The sequence below is a fragment of the Toxorhynchites rutilus genome, chromosome 3, assembly GCF_029784135.1.
Source record: "Toxorhynchites rutilus septentrionalis strain SRP chromosome 3, ASM2978413v1, whole genome shotgun sequence".
Lineage (NCBI taxonomy): Eukaryota > Metazoa > Arthropoda > Insecta > Diptera > Culicidae > Toxorhynchites > Toxorhynchites rutilus.
In genome coordinates this window covers 190,493,262-190,512,488 of record NC_073746.1, presented here as the reverse complement: position 1 = coordinate 190,512,488, position 19,227 = coordinate 190,493,262, and the positions used below count along the sequence as shown (strand labels likewise).

At 39.7% G+C, this 19,227-nt stretch overlaps 1 protein-coding gene across 4 annotated transcripts in view; it reads left to right on the top strand.

Annotated features, from left to right (window-relative positions):
- The window catches only part of LOC129775246 (cytoplasmic phosphatidylinositol transfer protein 1), a 54,965-nt gene extending 38,617 nt beyond the window's left edge, over positions 1-16,348 (top strand). For 3 of the 4 annotated variants that reach the window (XM_055779725.1, XM_055779724.1, XM_055779726.1), the window contains exon 3: positions 501-14,577. In XM_055779725.1, coding sequence (XP_055635700.1) covers positions 11,100-12,443 — 1,344 coding nt within the window. In that variant the 5' untranslated portion in view covers positions 501-11,099 and the 3' untranslated portion in view covers positions 12,444-14,577. The other variant, XM_055779727.1, reaches the window with a different exon arrangement.
- Positions 16,349-19,227: the final 2,879 nt, after the last annotated feature.

The following is a 19,227-nucleotide window of genomic DNA, read 5'->3' as shown; positions in this document are numbered from 1 at the left end:
GGTGGATTCACTGAGGATTTCACTTATTCTGAATGCCACGTAAGGCTTGTAACGGCGGTGATCCGAGCGTATCCACGATAAGACGGTTGTGGAGTCCGTCCAGAACACTCGTCGAAGAATCGGTAGATCGTGATTTTCAGCTATCGATTTCGCTAAACGCGTTCCGATCACTGCCGCTTGCAGCTCAAGTCGTGGAATCGATAGAGCTTTTACTGGAGCAACTTTACTCTTCGACGAAACTAGGGCACACCGTACTTGATCTCGATCAATTACCCGGAAATACCCAACACAAGCGAAAGCCTCCTCGCTGGCGTCCACAAAGATATTGTCATGGGCTAAAAACCCCTGTAATACAACACATCAATAAATTATCCAAAATGCCATCCGCCCTGTAAAATATAAACAAATATTGCATAAGCAAATTAAATTACGTCCATATGCGTCAGCAACAAGTGCAGTCCTCGACCTATGTTAAATTATCTCTTTCCCCTTACTTCCAGCCGCGTGGTCCCGACCGAGTGGCAATGAAACGAAGGGTTTCAAATTGCACTATCGTTTGAGGGCCATTGCCAACTGAATATTTGACAATGCATTTTTACAAAACCAAAGTGTGATTCTCCCGCTGTCTCATTCACTTACATGATTATTATAGAATAAGAGTAGGATAGAATTAAGCTGAACAAACTGTGTAAATCCATATAAATATCCGACATCAATAAACGAGAGACAATTGCTTTTGAGACCTTCTACAAGCTTAACTCGCGAGTTTGAGATCCTACTAGTGGATACCGTTTGGTGCTACCTTTCTGGTCCACTGTAGGATACCTTATAAGTCAAAAGAAAGCCTCTACAAGATTCTCAAGCTAACAGTAAACTTTTTGAACAGTACATGGCGACCGTCCGAGATGCGAAGCCTGCCTAAAGTGAAAAAAAAATAAATAAATGAAGTGAAGTGCGATAATGACGATTACTAAAATAAATGAAACATTAAGAAGACTAAAACCCGCGAGTGAAGTGAATTTACCAATCCTTATAGACACAAATATAAAAAGCATTTCTAGCCTGTTGAAAGCGCTAGAGGAAAAACAATATGTGGAAGTGATAAAAAAGTTCAAAAATTCGTGTGCAGTAAAAATTACCGAGAAATTCAACATGGTAAATGTACTGAAACATCCCATACCCACCAAAGCAAAAAACATTCGAGCACACGCAAAAAAGTTAATGCCCATTGAACATGGACAACTAATATTAACTACGAGTAGAGGCGTAATGTTACAACAACGAGCAATGTCAGAACACGTCGGTGGTCAAATCATCGCGTTCATATGTTAAGTGCATTTTGAATACAATAGTCTCTTCGTCGACGACGGAAAAGTGAACTATTTTGGTGTCACAATTATTAGCAAGTGGTACAAAACGATGCAGCGACCTATACAGTGAGACAGTGAGATAAATCAAAAGTGAGCAATGGGGCTAATAAGTTCAAAAAAGAAACAAGACAATACTGGCGACGCCCAGGTAACCATTTTAAACAGTTTGGAACAGCACACGCTGTTCCATGAAAATAGCGAATTTCTCCTATGGATAATACTGGCCATACTATTGGTATCGGCTGGTTTGAAAACATATGAACAGTACAAAAAGTGCACGCGCGCCGAGGCCCTCAAAGCTGCGAGGTCAGTTGCAGCATTACAAGTGTGAAAAAACATCGTGTTATGTGAGAAACGAAGATACTGTGAAGTCATCGAAGTGGCTAAACCAATGGCTTATACGAAAAGCCTCTCGCACCGAGGGAGGCCCAGCAGACACCACGGATAACCCACTGCTTGATCGCACCGATAAGCAGGTCACAACCGGTAAGGAAGGATATCAACACACCAATGTGACAACTCTAAACGCATCAAGCAACAAGGTAAAAGAAATGAAAGACAAATGTTTATAACTACATAAATTTAAGAGATATGTTTTAATGGAAGCACAAATACTAGAACTAGAGGACAAAATATTAGTGCTAAAAAATTTGCAATCGCACTTAAAGAAAAATCCTAATAGGAAATTCCTACAAACTACATTATTATCAAAACAAAGCCTACTAAAAATAACCTACAACGAAGTGATTGTAAAATTAGCTAAAATTGAAGAGCAATTATCATTAACACAGCTCACATACTATACGAAATTAGCAAGGTCATTATACGACGAAATTTATGTAATTATTACCCAAAAACTAACCTACTCCCCAGAGAGGAGAATTAAGTTTAAATCGCTAGTAAACGCAGTGATATTTTGTAATCGTACAAAATTATTATACGAATCTAAAATGGCTAGCGTAGTAGAAATAATAAAGGTAATCACGTCCCTGGTTCCACCTTACGATGGAAAACCAGATAAACTTAATAACGTAATATCGTCGTTGCAGGCGTGTAAGCCACTGATCAACAACGATAATAATGCAGCAGCAATACAAACAATCCTTTCACGTATGGAAGGAAAAGCACGAGCTGCAATAACAGAAACTCCAAACAGTATCGACACCATCATAACAAAACTGAAAGAAAAATGCCAAATTTCAGTCGAGCCGAACACGTTAATCGCGAAACTAAATGCAACTAAGCAGAGCGACAGTTTCGTTAAATTCTCAGAGGAAATTGAAAAACTAACTCTCAATTTGGAACGTGCGTATTTAAACGAAAACGTTCCACTAGAAACGGCTACAAAACTTGCCACGAATGCTGGATTAAAAGCATTATCAACTGGCGCTAGAAACAACGAAATAAAACAACTACTTAAATACAGAGAATTCAACTCTCTAACCAAAGCAATAGAAAAGGCTTCAGAGATAGAATCTGAAAAATTACTAAGTGATTCAGCAAAAGTATTCGCTTACAATAAACGAAACAATAACAGTGGACCAGAAACAAATAAGTAAAGTAACAAATCAACAATAGAACAAGAACTTACAGCGATACATTGGGCAATTACATACTTCAGACCATATCTTTACGGACGGAAATTTACAGTAAAGACTGACCACAATCCATTAGTACATTTATTTAGTATGAAAAATCCATCATCTAAGCTGACACGAATGAGACTTGATTTAGAGGAATTTAATTTCGATATCGAACACGTAAAAGGGAAACAAAATGTCGGGCCTGACGCTCTTTCGCGTGTCGAAATCAATCTTGAAGATCTTAAAACAATGTCGATCTTGCCAGTACAAACCAGATCTATAACCAAAGATAAACCACAAGCTCAAGTTAATGAACAAATAGATAATAAGACTGATCACCTCAGAGCCTATGATTCTATTAACAATATTGATGCTTTTGATATACCTAAAGTAACATTTGAACTAAATAACACTGAAATTAATATTTACATCAAAAATAAAAACCTGAAAAGAATTCTTGCTCGAGCGCAACTATTCTATTACAAAGGTATGATAAATTTTATAGAATGCATACAACTTATAAACGATATGGCCAAAACAATGAACTTAAAGAAAATTGCAATCAGTGTAAAGGATCCAATATTTAACATCCTTCCCGGGAATGGAACATTGAATGAAGCAAATAATACTACATTGAATGGAATAGAAACGTTTAAAAAAATATGCAATGATAATTTAAGTGACGTCACGATAATTTTATACGTCCCAGCTAAAGTGCTGAAGGATGAAAACGAAATACAACGATTAATAAAAGAAAACCACGATACCCTTTTAGGAGGCCACGTCGGTATTAACAAACTATTACAAAAACTAAGAAGAAATTACTTTTGGAAAAATATGAAAGACACAATCACCACTTACGTTAAAAATTGTGTTCGATGTAAATTAAACAAACACACAATTAAAACAAAAGAAGTATTCGAGAAAACTTCAACACCAATTAAAGCATTTGACCTTGTCTCAATGGATACAGTAGGTCCATTAACAAGATCAAATAGAGGAAATCGTTACGCATTAACAATACAATGCGATCTAACGAAATATATTATAACATTACCAATAATAGATAAGCAAGCAAAAACCTTAGCTAAAGCAGTAGTCGAAAACCTTATTTTAAAACATGGTTGCCCAAAAGCAATAAAAACTGATATGGGCACCGAGTATAAAAATGAAGTATTCAAAGAAATATGTACAATGCTTTCAATAGACCAAAAATTCTCAACAGCATATCACCCAGAAACTATAGGAGCCTTGGAACGAAGCCATCGTTGTTTGAATGAATATCTTAGACAATTCATTAACGAACAACAGGATGACTGGGATTCATGGCTACCATTTTTTACCTTTTTCTACAACACTACGCCACATACAGAACATACTTTTTCACCATTTGAACTAGTTTTCGGAAATCAAGCAAATTACCCCACAGAACTAAAAAATACAACAATCGTAGATCCAGTTTATAACCATGACTCATATCATAAAGAACTAAAATTTAAATTACAATTAGCTGCTCAAAAGGCCAAATTTCTATTAGATAAATCAAAGCTTCAAAGAATAACAAAACAGTCAGAACAGGCAAACCGAATTAACATACAATTAGGAGACAAAGTTTGGTTAAAAAGAGAAAATCGTAGAAAACTTGATTCGGTGTATACAGGGCCTTTTGAGATTGTGAAATTAAGCATCCTAACGTGACTATCAAAAACCAAATATCAAATGATGAACAAATTGTACATAAAAATCGTATAATTAAACAGTGATTAGAATAAGTAGAACCGAGCCTAACCTCGAAAAAAAAGAGAAAAAATAATAATAATAATAAAGAGGTAGGCCCTGTGCTAGATGTAAGAAATTCGGTATTAAACTTAAAATTAGAAAAAATATTCAAAACACTCAATTTACAACAACAAAAAAAGATGAAAGCAAGTTTATAAAAGTAGAAATTTACACTATTACTTTTAAACACACAATTTATAGAGGCAACTGGAGAATCCTTTTTAGAATGATTTCATTTCATTTCACTCCATTACACCATTCTTCCAAAGAGGGAAGGTGTCATGGGCTAAAAACCCCTGTAATACAACACATCAATAAATTATCCAAAATGCCATCCGCCCTGTAAAATATAAACAAATATTGCATAAGCAAATTAAATTACGTCCATATGCGTCAGCAACAAGTGCAGTCCTCGACCTATGTTAAATTATCTCTTTCCCCTTACTTCCAGCCGCGTGGTCCCGACCGAGTGGCAATGAAACGAAGGGTTTCAAATTGCACTATCGGTTGAGGGCCATTGCCAACTGAATATTTGACAATGCATTTTTACAAAACCAAAGTGTGATTCTCCCGCTGTCTCATTCACTTACATGATTATTATAGAATAAGAGTAGGATAGAATTAAGCTGAACAAACTGTGTAAATCCATATAAATATCCGACATCAATAAACGAGAGACAATTGCTTTTGAGACCTTCTACAAGCTTAACTCGCGAGTTTGAGGTCCTACTAGTGGATACCGTTTGGTGCTACCTTTCTGGTCCACTGTAGGATACCTTATAAGTCAAAAGAAAGCCTCTACAAGATTCTCAAGCTAACAGTAAACTTTTTGAACAGTACAATATGGAGTTCCATGGTGTCCAAACTATTAGGACAATATCCCGGGAAGTAGCAACGCGGGATAGTTATTTCTTTTAGATGAGACAAAGTTGTCGTCCACCGCTGCCATCGAACGAAGTTGGTTGCAGAAATGGCGTCGTCCCATCCAGTACCACTTTTCCAGACTTCTTGGATGATTATTTTCCCGTGGATCACTAGCATCGTTATCAACCCCAGAGGGTCGAACACGCTCATAACCACTCGGAGGATCTGACGTTTCGTTGGAACTATCTTTTCTTCGAGTAGGCCCCGTAACTCATTGCGTAGTACCAATGAAAACCTGAAGACATCTTCGTCGGGAATCCAGGATATTCCCAACACGCGCTCGCATCCATTACCCTTATCCAGGGTAAATGTTCTCACTGATTCTCCCGATCCGTTCCCAATTTGGTTAACTACTTCTGTCTTATTCGAAAGCCAATTCCGGATCTCGAATCCGGCTCTTCCATGGACCAGCTTTACGTCGTTGGCAACGGTGATAGCTTCGTTGATGGTATCAAAGCTGTCGAGGTAGTCGTCGACATAATGGCTCCGGATGATTGCTTGCGCCGCCCTTGGGTACGTCTTCTCGTGCTCTTTTGCATTCAAGTTCTTGACGAATTGTGAACTGCACGGGGAACACGCGGAGCCGAATACCGCCACGTCCATTACGTAAGTGTCAACAGGTTGCGTAGGATCGTCTCTCCAGAGAAATCTCTGTGAGTCTCGATCAGCGCCACGAATCAAAACCTGGTGAAACATCTCTTTGATGTCACCACTAATCGCCACCTTCCGTTGGCGGAAACGACTGAGAACACCAGGAAGAGATGTGAGGAGATCTGGTCCTTTGAGGATCATACTGTTGAAAGACACCTTCTCCGATTTCGCCGCCGCATCCCAGACGATACGGACTTTCGCTGGTTTCTTTGGGTTCTCCACAAAACCCAGGGGAAGGTACCAAACTCGACGAGGATCAGCGGACCACAATTCTTCCTCCGTGATGATATGGGCATAGCCCTTGAGTTGATAGTCCTTCAGTTGTTGTCTGATGTTTTCATAGACTGTTGGTTTACCCGGCAGCTGCCGTTCTAAACACGAGAGACGTCGTGTCGCCATAGGTAAACTGTCAGGAAACTCGATATAATCGGAGCGCCACAAAAGTCCTGTCTCGAAACGCCCCGTAGATGTTCTGTGGGTTGTTGCTTCCAATATCGTACGAGCTCGGTAAATGTCAGCAGATTCAAGTAAAGGTGTAGCACGGACACCTGCGCTTTCCACATCAAAAAAGTTTTGTACCAGGTTGTGCAGCTCATCTTCCGAAGAACGTGTGCACACATGAACGTAACGCTGTCTATTGAACGTTATGGTTCCTGGTAAGCTACCATATATCATCCAACCTAATCGGGTCTTCGCCGCCACCGGTTCACCTGATTTTCCTTCTTTAATCTTCAAGCTGGCACACAGACGCGTGTTGTTCAAACCAATCAATAACTGCGGTGTTACACGTTGATAATCTTCTATCGCTAAACCTTGGAGATGCTGGAACCTTTCCTGCAACTCACTGTATACCATCGTCTGCGTTGGAAGTTTCAAAGATGATACTGTGTGGACATCCTTCAAGGCGAATTCCTTGGCCTTTCCACGACCCGAGATTCGGAGCTGTAGTATTTGTGAATCAGGTTCTGCGCGGGTCACACCACTCGTCCACTGCATACACAACGGTTGCAGCTCGCCATTGGCGTTCAGTTTCTTCGCCAAGTCTTTATCCACCAGAGTGAGTTCTGATCCGTCATCCAAGAACGCATACGTGCTCACTTGAACATTTTTGCCATGAAGTGTAACGGGAATCAAACGAAACAACGTGGAACCATTTTCATCACAATGAAGGGATACGGTGCCCATGGGCGTTGATTTTTTTTCTTGTTTGATTTCACAGGTCGATTTCACCGAATGGAACAGCCTGTGGTGTCGGTACTCACATCCGTCTATTCCGCACACATTACTTTTGCATGGCCGCTTTCCGTGAGACGTAAGACATCGACGGCATAAACTGTTTTGCTGGACCAATTTCCAACGGGTGTCGACATCTAGTTTTCGGAACTCGAAACAATCCTTCGTTTTGTGCCCAGCTTTCTTGCAGATAGGACACGGTTTAGGATTGAATTGTTCATCTGCAGAGGTGGAAGAATCACCCACAACCGAATGACTGTTGATATAGCCCCTATCCTTACGCTTCTCGCTATTGGGCTCAGTCACGACCACTACAGGTGAAACCACATGACTTACTGCAGAAACTAGTGACGTCATGAAACTGGAAAAAGTTGCTACATCAGGTGCTTCAACACGGCTTTGGTATAACGCCCACTCCAGACGAATGTTGGAAGGAAGTTTCTCTACAAGTTCTTGGAGAAGCGTGGGATTCTTCATATGATTTTCTAGACCAACTGCTTGCAAATGAGCACATAAGTTTTGCACAACAAGACCGAACCCTATCAAACTGTCGAGTTTATCCACTTTTGGTGCAGGAGTTGATCTTGCTTTAGTCAGCAGAGTGTTGGCAATCAACTCCGGCCTGCCATATAGCATGTATAGCGTAGACAATACTTGAGGAAGTGTCGATGGGTGGAGGAGGAAACTTTTCACAGCTTCCCGAGCTTTGCCTTGAAGGCACCGTTGAAGGCGCATCAGATTTTCGGAGTCCGAATAGCCACACATTTGAGTAGTGTTATTGTAGCTTGATATGAATATGGGCCAGTCGGACGGGTCTCCATTGAACCAAGGTAATTCCTTTGGAACCACGTTGCGTGCCTGTAACTGCTGAACATTAGGTCCATACAGTTGTTGAGATCCTGTAGCTACAGGCGCGAGAGACGGGAGGACAACGGGGGTCTGGTAGTCAGGAACAGTAGCAGTAGGCACATGACCATAATTTGGAACCATATACCTGTCGTTAACGTGCTGGGGTGGACCAATTACCTTACCAAAATGTGTTCTTAAGGGATTAGAGGGCGGGTGTGTATAGATTAAATGAGTGTTTTGTGTAGAGCAGTGTATTTCTTGAGCAGATTCTCGTTTATTCTGACATGCAACATCATGCAACGGTTGGAAACCTACCTCGGTCGGTCTTACTTCACCTGGCCTAACATCATGAGGTATCTCCTGAAAGCGTGCGTGAGACGGGGGATGTGCTTGTGTGATGTGTTGAAACTCGAACTGTTGCCTCTGCGCTGCTGGCTGTCCTGATTGCTGCTGAATCGGAGTTGATGACGCAATCAGCGGTTTTGCGAATCGTTGAGTTACCACCGATGCTCTCATAGGCAGCATTTGTATCTGCTTCTGCTGCTCCGATGACGTCATTTGCGGTATCACTTGCGTTGTATTGGGCTCTGGAATGGGACGTTCCTACGGGAGATTGCAACACTGTGGTCGGTTTCGTATTCGACGGGATAATAGTTGGGTTTTGAATTTCCCCTGATACCACTTCCGAAGTCGGTAAAACCTGAACATTAAGCCATTGCTTCACTTTGTTTGCGCTGCTCCTGTTCGTATGAAAACTTCTGCAACTTCCACCGTCGTCTTCTTCAGCCATACTTCGCATCACTTCATACCACTTTGTCAAAAATTCCTTTTCCAAGCGTTCCTTCTCTTTCAATTCCTTCTCACAACGTTCCCTCTCCTGCTGGTTTTCCTTCTGTTGGATGTCCTTCTCCTTTTGAAGTCGTTCATTGAGCAAATTTTCATTAAGCTTCTTCTCTTCCTCAAGTCGCTTAAGCTCCAGCTCGGCCAATCTTGCTTTGGCACTGGAAGTAGTAGATTTGCACGATAATGCACTACTCGTCAGCTGTTGAGTGTGTGTTGAGCAGTCCTTACAGGCAAAACTACGCTGCTCTATCGACTCGTTGACACCAGCGCAGGATAGGTGAAACCAACGCTCACATTTATCACATTCAACTTGTTTCTCCTTCCAGTCCGGTTCAGAGCATGCAGCACAGTTACGTGGTGTTGTTTGGAGGTTATTTTGAGGTTCCAACTCCTTTACCTGCTTTGCACCTCGTTTTCCGGAATTTTTCGAAGCCATTCGTAGGTTTATCCCAGATAGGTTGATGAAGAGTGGAAGAAATCTTGAAGTTTGTTGAAACACACGGAATTTCCACGGGAGATTATGGGCAATCTCAAGAGCAAACACGTTTTTAATGTGTGTAGCTTCAAGCTGTAAATTTTTAATTCAATCAATTTTAATTTGTTTATAATTCAATGTAGTTTTAATTTATGACTCACATTTCTGTCCCCTAATATTTAATTTGTGTAATTCGTGTGTTCAATAGTAAATTTTATAAATTTCACTTTTCAATCTAATTGTTCACGTCTGCCTATTGTGTTCTTTAGCTTGTGTTTTGTATGTCTGATTGTTTGTCTATTTTAATTCGGTTCGCACTGTCAGTCATGTCACTGTCACCTAGTTTCGACATTTCGCCTGCCTCATCGACCCAACGGGGTTCGCTCGCAACACTGGCCATACAAACTATTCCGGAAATCGATCCTAAGGAAATCACGATGACGTAGGGTGCGTTCTGGAGCATAAATGTTTTGATTAGCTAGCAAGAAAGGGGAGTCAATCTCGTTCCTCAGCAGCTTCGCAACAAACATGGCTCGTGCTGCAGATCGCCTGTTTTCCAGAGTATCTATTCGCAGCAGGTTACAGCGTTCCTCGTAAGGAGGCAATTCCCTTGGGTTCCGCCATGGAAGATTTCTCAAAGCACGACGTACCAATTTTCTTTGTACAGATTCAATGCGCGCTTTCCAAATACTGGGGAAAGGGCACCATACAACAGAAGCAATTTCCAGGATAGAACGAAGCAGCGCACAGTGTAGAGATTTCAAGCTAAGCGGGTCCTTAAATCCATTGGTGACCTTCAAAACAACTCCTTGTCAAGCATTACACCCAAGTCGCGAACTCGTTGAACCTGCTCGATGGCTTTGCCGGATAACATGTAGGAGAAATTGATGGGATTCCGCTTTCTGGTGAACGATATAACTTGGCATTTCTCGATGCTCAACGTCATACAATTTCGTACACACCACGTCTCAAAAATGTTCAGCAAGCTTTGAAGATTATGACAATCATTTATGTCTTCGACAATAACGTAGACCCTAGAATCATCAGCATTGAAGTTTCTAAGCTCAAACGAACGATTTATTTAATGTTATTCATAGTGTCGACACCTACAACAGTTTTAAATTATAATGCCTTCTTCCGAATCAGCATGCATAGAATCAGTTCTGAATTTTGAAAAAAATCAAAAGGCATTGAATTATACTACTTAAATGTTTAAAACCTGCAGTCCCGACCCTTATTCAACAATAATAACATATAGACTGTTTTACTCAGCTAGTTGCGAATGAATTTACTGAGAAATTTGCAAAATGCAACCAAAATGAAAGCCGAGACACAAAGCCCAGACAAAAACCCTACGAGTCGTCCGTCTCCGTCAAACCGATCAGGCACTCGATGTTTTTCAAATACCTTGGAGTATATTTTTATTCTAAATGTACCTGGGGAATACACATTGCGTATTTGAAACAGAAATGCCAGCAAACATTCAATTTTCTCCAAACAATAACCGGAACATGGTGGGGCGCCCATCCAGGAGACCTCATTCAGTTGTACAAAACAATGATATTATCAGTGTTAGAATATGACAGTTTTTGCTTCCGATCAGCTGCCAGGATTCATATTCTCAAGCTGGAGAAAATACAATATCGTTGCTTGCGTATAGCCATGGGGTGTTTGCATTCGACACATACGATGAGTCTCAAAGTCTTGGAAGGAGTACCCCCGCTTACTCTTCGGTTCACAGAATTATCCTACAGATTCCTCATCCGTTGCAAGATCATGAATCCATTGGTGATTTATAACTTCGAAAATCTACTCCAACTGACTCCTCAGTCAAGTTTTATGTCTTTATACCATGAGTACCTTACCCACGACGTGCACCTATCGCCAGGCATCTCCAACCAAGTTTGCTTCCCATACTTTTGCAATTCCTCTGTCATTTTTGATCTGTCCATGCGACAAAAAATCCATGGAACACCAGATCATCTGCGCTCCAATGTTATTCCGTCGATATTTTCGGAAAAATATGGGAAAGTTAGATCTGATAAAATGTTCTTTACTGACGGTTCATTCATAAATGGGTCCACTGGCTTCGGCATCTTCAATGAAAATTCCAGTGCCTCTTTCAAACTCAGAGATCCTTGTTCCGTGTGTGTCGCTGAACTGGGTGCGCTATACTACGCACTAGGGATCATTGAAACATTGCCCATCGACCATTATTTTATTTTTTTAGACAGTCTCAGCTCAATAGAGGCAATCCGATCAATGAAAGTTGATAAACGCTCATCTTATTTCCTAACAAGAATAAGACATCTATTGAGTGATTTGGTCGAAAAATTATTCAAGATTACCTTAGCATGGGTTCCCTCTCATTGCTCGATTCCGGGGAATGAGAGAGCGGACTCGCTAGCTAAGGTGGGCGCTTCAGAAGGCACACTTTTTGGAAGGCAAATTGCTTATAATGAATTTTTTCACATTCCTCGTCAGGACACACTCGCTAGTTGGCAGCGCATGTGGAGTGAAGATGAGTTCGGTCGCTGGTTACACACGATTATCCCTAAGGTCTCGACGAGTGCTTGGTTTAAGGGATTGAATGTAGGTCGTGATTTCATTCGCGTGATATCTCGGCTTATGTCAAATCAGTACAACCTAAACGCGCATCTCTATCGCATTGGGCTCGCAGCAAACAATCTTTGTGATTGTGGCGATGGCTACCACGACATCGAACATATTGTCTAGTCGTGTATCCGGTTCCATGCTGCTCGCTCTCAGCTCTCTAAAGCACTAAGAGCCAAAGGCAGACAATCGGATATCCCCGTCCGGGATATCTTAGGTAGCCGTGATCCTGATCTTCTGCTTCATCTATACCTGTTCCTCAGAAACGCCGATGTCAACGTTTAATGATGCTTCCTTCGTTGTGTCCCTGTTTCATATCCCTCCTATCCGATCTATAAACTTTTACTTAGTCGCGGCAATACATACACATACTCTTTACAGATACACGGGCCAAAGGTTGTGCAGTCCACTGATCATTCAACAAGAGCCAAAGGTTGTACCGCTCATGACAACTCTACACGAGCTGATGTTTGTGCCGGCTAGTGACCATTCTATCCTGGATTCCTCGAGTCAAGAAGACGCACCACGCTAGATATGGAGTGGAGACAGGAGACAGCAAAATCACAATTACGAAAACACTTGTAATACTAACCTCGAGCCAACCGCGAGTAATCGGTTACATATTACTAACATAGTTATAAGGCAAACACTGTCGAAATATTGATCTCCCGGCCCCGTTAGGCTGACGCCATATGAACCTTAATAAAAATATATATTTTTGGATAAAAAAAAAATATTTTCTACAAATCCTGCCGGTCGTTTTCGTTGAACGTATGCTGACGGGTCGTTACGTTGCCGGTGTATGTGACGTGAACGTAACGTGGATGTTGTATGTGAATCGCACTTTATTCTTTTCAACAAATCCTGCTGGTCGTTTTCATTGAACGTATGCTGACGGGTCGTTACGTTGCCGGTGTATGTGAATGTTTTCATAAGAATTGCATGGTAGAATAATTGACGTAACGTGACGTGATGGGACGTGAACGTGACGTGGATGTTGTATGTGAGTCTAGTGATCCCCGATTTTTGAAATTAATCGTTCATCAGCTAATCGAATAGTTTTCAGCAGTTTGTTATTCGATACGATTAATCGCCCCAAATAATCGATTAATCGATTAATCGCAACACTGAGATAAATAATTAGTTAGACTAATATTTCTCATTTGCTAGAATGCCATCTGTAATAAAAAGTAGGCGCCTCCTACTCGATTGCCATGCAGCTTGCCGGTGAGAGAACGAATCGGGCGCGAAAAAGAAATGACGTCAATTTCGACCAATCAGGACTGGGTATCTCTGCTTGGATAGGGGTTGAATTTTTTCAATTATTTTATATTTTATTCAATGTGAAAAATTGTTATGGAGTGCCGTAATCGTTTGATGCAAAAATCTCATCAATCCATCATGAAATGAATGAGTAACAAGCGTTTGAAATTGGACATTTTTCACGATGCGATCGATTTTCATTTTTCAATTTGTACCCCAATATGTTCCCGAAAGACGTAATCCTACGTCAAAAAAATGTTCACTCCGCCTGAAATCCAATTATTACCTTTTTCGCTCTCCTAAAGTCGTAAACAAAGCTCTATTAGCGTTGAAGCTTTTGAGCTTCGTTTACAGTTAAGGGGAGCGTCAAAGATAATGATTGATTTTCAGGATAAAACTGCAGCGGCCGTACGTTTTTTTCTCTCTGCGTTTGGATGATTAATCGACGTAAATTATTCGTTCGCTTCGATTATTGGTTGTGCAGTATTCGTTCGATTAATAATCGATTTCTGTAGGAAGTATTCGATTAATCGATTAATCGAACGATTATCGGGGATCACTATGTGAGTCACACTTAAGTGATAGAAATATAAACCAATGTTTTGCATCCTCGTTTCATTTTGGTTTTCTTTACGATCAAGAACGCTTGTGTACACGGGTAGCCAAGTTCCTCATGATTTTCATACTTTCCATACGTTTCTTTAATTGAACTATAGTCTGGGCTAATAAGGATAGTAGGGGCGCTTCACTTTTTTTTTCTTTTTGAAATATTAGGTTGTGCAATGCACGAGGTGCAAATATGGACGAGACGCCACTGTTTATTAGTGTATCAAAAACATAGTTAATACAAAAAATATAGAAGTCGAAATGCTACTCAGTTGTTTTTTAATTTTGAGATTTTACATTGAAGAAAAACAGATGCACGTTATTTTTCGAATGTTCTTATATATTTATGTATAGTTGAAAAATTATTCTAATGATTATAACTCTCATTCTGCTCCAGTCGATTACCATACTGGATTCAAGCGTTCTGCCCCAAAGTGTTTTACATCGTGGAAAAGGGTTGGAATTTCTATCCATTCACGATAACAGGTTCGTAAGAAATGTAAAAATTGAGACGAATAATAAATTACATCTTTTTCATGTACACGATAAATTAATGGTCGATGCAGAGTACACTGTATGTATAAATTTTGTTTAAATAATACTTGAAAAACTTTTAGTTAATCACCCGGTTATTGGGAACAAGACCATATCTGATTGTATATCGAAACATTTTAAAACTTCCATGAATTATTTTGTAACTTTGACTTGTGACTTTGCTCCAACATTCAGAAGAATCATTTGGACATACCATGACATGATGCTGTTGAGGTGTTTAGATAAGCATTCCTCCTAGAGACATTGATGGAGACACCGACTGCTTTTTTATCCCATTTGTTTTTTAGGTTCATTTAGCAATTCAGCTGTAACAGAGCCGAATTTATTCGTATACAATTTTATCTAAAGATAACTATTGTTGTATATTACAAATGTCAAACGAACGAACGAACGTGATGAATTATAGAGGTTTTAAACTTTTCAGTTCATTCGCCTCTATCAAACGAACGATTTATTTAATGTTATTCATAGTGCCGACACCTACAAGTTTTAAATAACAACGCCCTCTTCCGAATCAGCATGCTTATAATCAGTTCTGAAAAAAATCAATAAAAATCATTGAATTATACTATTTAAATGTTTAAAACCTGCAGTCCCGATCCTTATTCAACAATAATACACGGACACACGACCAATTAGGCTACGAAGACGCCCACTGATGATGTTGAACATATTCAAGAAATCGTTATGGTCTTGTTCCAGAACAATTATTGAACCAGATGCTTTATGAAAACAGTAAAGATTCTACATTGTACTAAATTTTTGCCAATTTGCAGTGTTCCTTCATACCAAAACTACATATAACTATTTTGACAAAGTTTGAAAACAACGCCGGGACCTCTGAAAATGTAAGTAACAGCAATATTAGTCAACATTTTATACAATCCCATTTGCATAATTTATAGTGCTTAAACATAACTGATGAGGATCTTCCAGGGAGAATAGTTGATTTTGTAGACATAGCTTTCGATGAGTTGAGTGCGAAACATTATAAGAAAGAGGAAGATCCAAAAATTTTCAAATCCAGTGTTACCGGACGAGGCCCATTATTGGAAGGATGGCGAGAAACCGATAAACCCATAATGTGTTCGTACAAATTAGTCCAAGTCTCATTCGAAGTATGGGGTTTGCAGACCAAAGTGGAGGATTTCATTCAACGTGTAAGTATATGTATGGCCCGAACCACGGAACGTTCAATGTACATAGTAAAATTTTTCGAAAGCAATCACCTTTCCGCTCTCTGTAGATGATGTATGATTGCTGGTTCGTGATTGTATGATGATAACAAATCAAACACATGTTACATGAGATGTCATGACATTATAACCCAAATTTCATATATTCACATATTTTTTCCACTTTCAGTGTATCAGAGATGTTCTCCTACTCGGACACCGTCAAGCGTTCACCTGGATAGATGAATGGCATGGGATGTCTATCGAGGACGTTCGTGAATACGAACGTAAGAAGCAAGAGGAAGCTAATAAGAAAGTGTTAATAACTCAAACTCCAGAGATCTCAGAAAATCTAGATAAACAATAAAACCCATATATTAGAAAAATGTAGTCAAATTCACGAATAAAACATTTCTTTGGACACATAAAGTTGCGATGTCGCTCGATATAATTTTTACTATCAACATCAGCATCTTTTTGAATGACACTAACGTTCCTAGAAGAACTTCGCCATTTCAACGTAGTATTACTTGCGTCATTTTTTTTATTTGTACTTAGTTGAGATTTTTAGATCAATTAACACGCCTTTAATGTAACCACAGTGCAAGTCGGAGAAAATTTATTTGACAAAAGATTCCCCCGACCAGAACGGGAACCGAACCCGAACCCCCGGCATGTTGGGTGTACCGCTAACTATTCGTCCACGGGGGACTATCGACCATGGATGCCGGGTGATTTTGACGTAGGACTACGTCTTTCATTTCTATACCGGGGTGTAAAATCAAAGTTTCGAAAACGAAAGCGTTACGCCGGAGACCGAGATTTTGAGCGTTAATAGCTCCTAAACAACTGAACGAAATGGTATGATAAACACTTCATTCGTAAGATAAAATGTCTACGCGTTCTATACTTGTTACTTTCTGATCCAAAAACTTGTTTCAATAGTCTTAAAATTGCTTTCAAAACAGGCCATTGAAATCACCAATCGGTATATAAGCGAGCGCCGCTCGGAAATCCACTCAATTCAAATTGAACAGCGATTGAAGCATGTTGTCGCTGTTGCGGTGAAGCTCTTTATTTATCATGAAAGCGCGGATGAACGGTGTCACCAAGAGCCTGTTTGTGCACCCTAGGCCAGAAGGGAATCTATCAGGAGGAGAGTGATGCCACAAACGGTTCCCTGGGAAGACATCGCTACACACACATACACGCGCGGCTATTAACAGGTGGTTATCGAGTTGGCATTAACCACTGGTGGGCTTCCAGTATCGAGGAAAATGTGGAAATATCTAATCGTTACTGAAAATAATCTGCCAGTTCCTCTGGGAATTTTCAAAATATATTCATGTGAAAGAGTTTATTTGAATGTTTTCTATGCATGTAACACTGTGACCAAATATGTTTCAATCAAGTGCTATTAACAGATGGTTATCGAGTTAGCATTAACCACTGGTGGGCTTCCAGTATCGAGGAAAATGTGGAAATATCTAATCGTTACTGAAAATAATCTGCCAGTTCCTCTGGGAATTTAAAATTACATTCATGTGAAAAAGTTTATTTTAATGTTTTCTATCCATGTAACACTGTGACCAAATACATTTGGTTTTGTGATTTTTCAAGCAATCGCAATTAACAGGATAGCTTCTGAAGATTATTCTTCCCCATCAGTAGGATATTTCCGTATCCAATATTGGATGCATAAAACCTTGTGCCTCCAACGTAACGCTCTCGTTTTCGAAGTCCCCAAAATATTCATTCATTCAGAATGAATTCAGATTCAACTTCAAACAAATGATCTCTAAATCAACGATAGTCCTACGTCACCCTTGCGGTTATACCATAGATATAACCCACTTCCTGTTTTTTTCAAATGTCCTCACATGGTACGAAAAAATGTCTTCAAATATCTTCTCCATCATATCGGAGGAAACCAAAAATTCATAACTTACTTTTGAACAAAGTTTGATAGCTTCTTCTTCTTGAAAGGTACTAACGTTGCTAGTGGAACTTCGCCGTCTGAACGAAGTATTACTTGCGTCTTTTTTATTAGTACTTAGTTGAGAGGAGGGATATGTCAAAGCAAGTATAAAAAGTGTGGTATGTTATGCAGGCCTGTTCATTCATAAAATGCCGTTTCAATCATTATTCGTCCGAATTTAGTTAGAAATAACTTAACACAAAAGAAAATCAAACTTTGATTTTGAAATTTTCATTTTGTTTGAGTCGTAATTCATTTTTTTCAGCACAAACTTGCTTTGTGCTGCTTTGCTTATGATGTATTGCAATAACTGATATAGCAAAACTGTACCCAAACCGCGAACGTCCATCTGAAAATTATCGAACACAATATGAACACATATTTCATATCAACTCCAAAATACGAAATTAAAATTCTATTTGATAAATAATCAAACAACCCAATTCAAAACCATCGTATCCTGAAATGTTCCGTTTTTTATGAAAACGACAATACCGACATATTATTTTTGTTGTTTCATGGGGCTATCGTTTGTTTCCATTCGTAATCTTGAAGACTATTTACCTCGCAGCGCCATTCTCGTTTTTTTTTACATTTATACACCGCTCAACGTACATAGTTCGTTCTGAACTGCATGCACAGTTTAGCCAGCGGTCAGCTCGTTCTGAACTACATACACAGTTCATTCAGCGGTCATCGTACACAGACCGTTTTGAACAGTATATACAGTTCGTTCTGCACTGCATACGCAATTCGTTCTGAACTGCATACGCAATTCGTTCTGAACTGTATACACAGTTCAGTCAGCGGTCAGTTCATTCTGAACTGTATTATCAGTTCATCGTTCACCGTACACAATTCGTTCTGAACTGGGTATGCAGTCCTGTAGCCCAGCAAAAAAGAACGACAATTCGTTCACTAGTTCTTTTGATCAGTTCATGAACGGTTTCCCCATTTCTAGAATCCGCTTTGCAAATACATGCAAGTGGGAAGGGGGGCTTTTTGTTCCCATCGAAGTATGTTCCCTAACACAGCCATCAAAACCAAGGTGCCTTACATTCTTTACTTACACAGCTAAAATGTTGAATTCAATTGAATTACAAAATTGTTTCATCCAATCAATAATTCAACCAATACAAACAAATGATTACTGAGCCAACGGTAGTCCCACGTCAACCTTGCGGTTATATCATAGATATAACTCACACATTTTTTATGAGATTGGAAATGACAATTGGCTTGATAAACCGTTGATTGAGTGAATAGAACCCCAGTTCTTCCACAAAAACGGAACTGTTATAGCTCAATTTGTATATAATTGTTTTGGTTG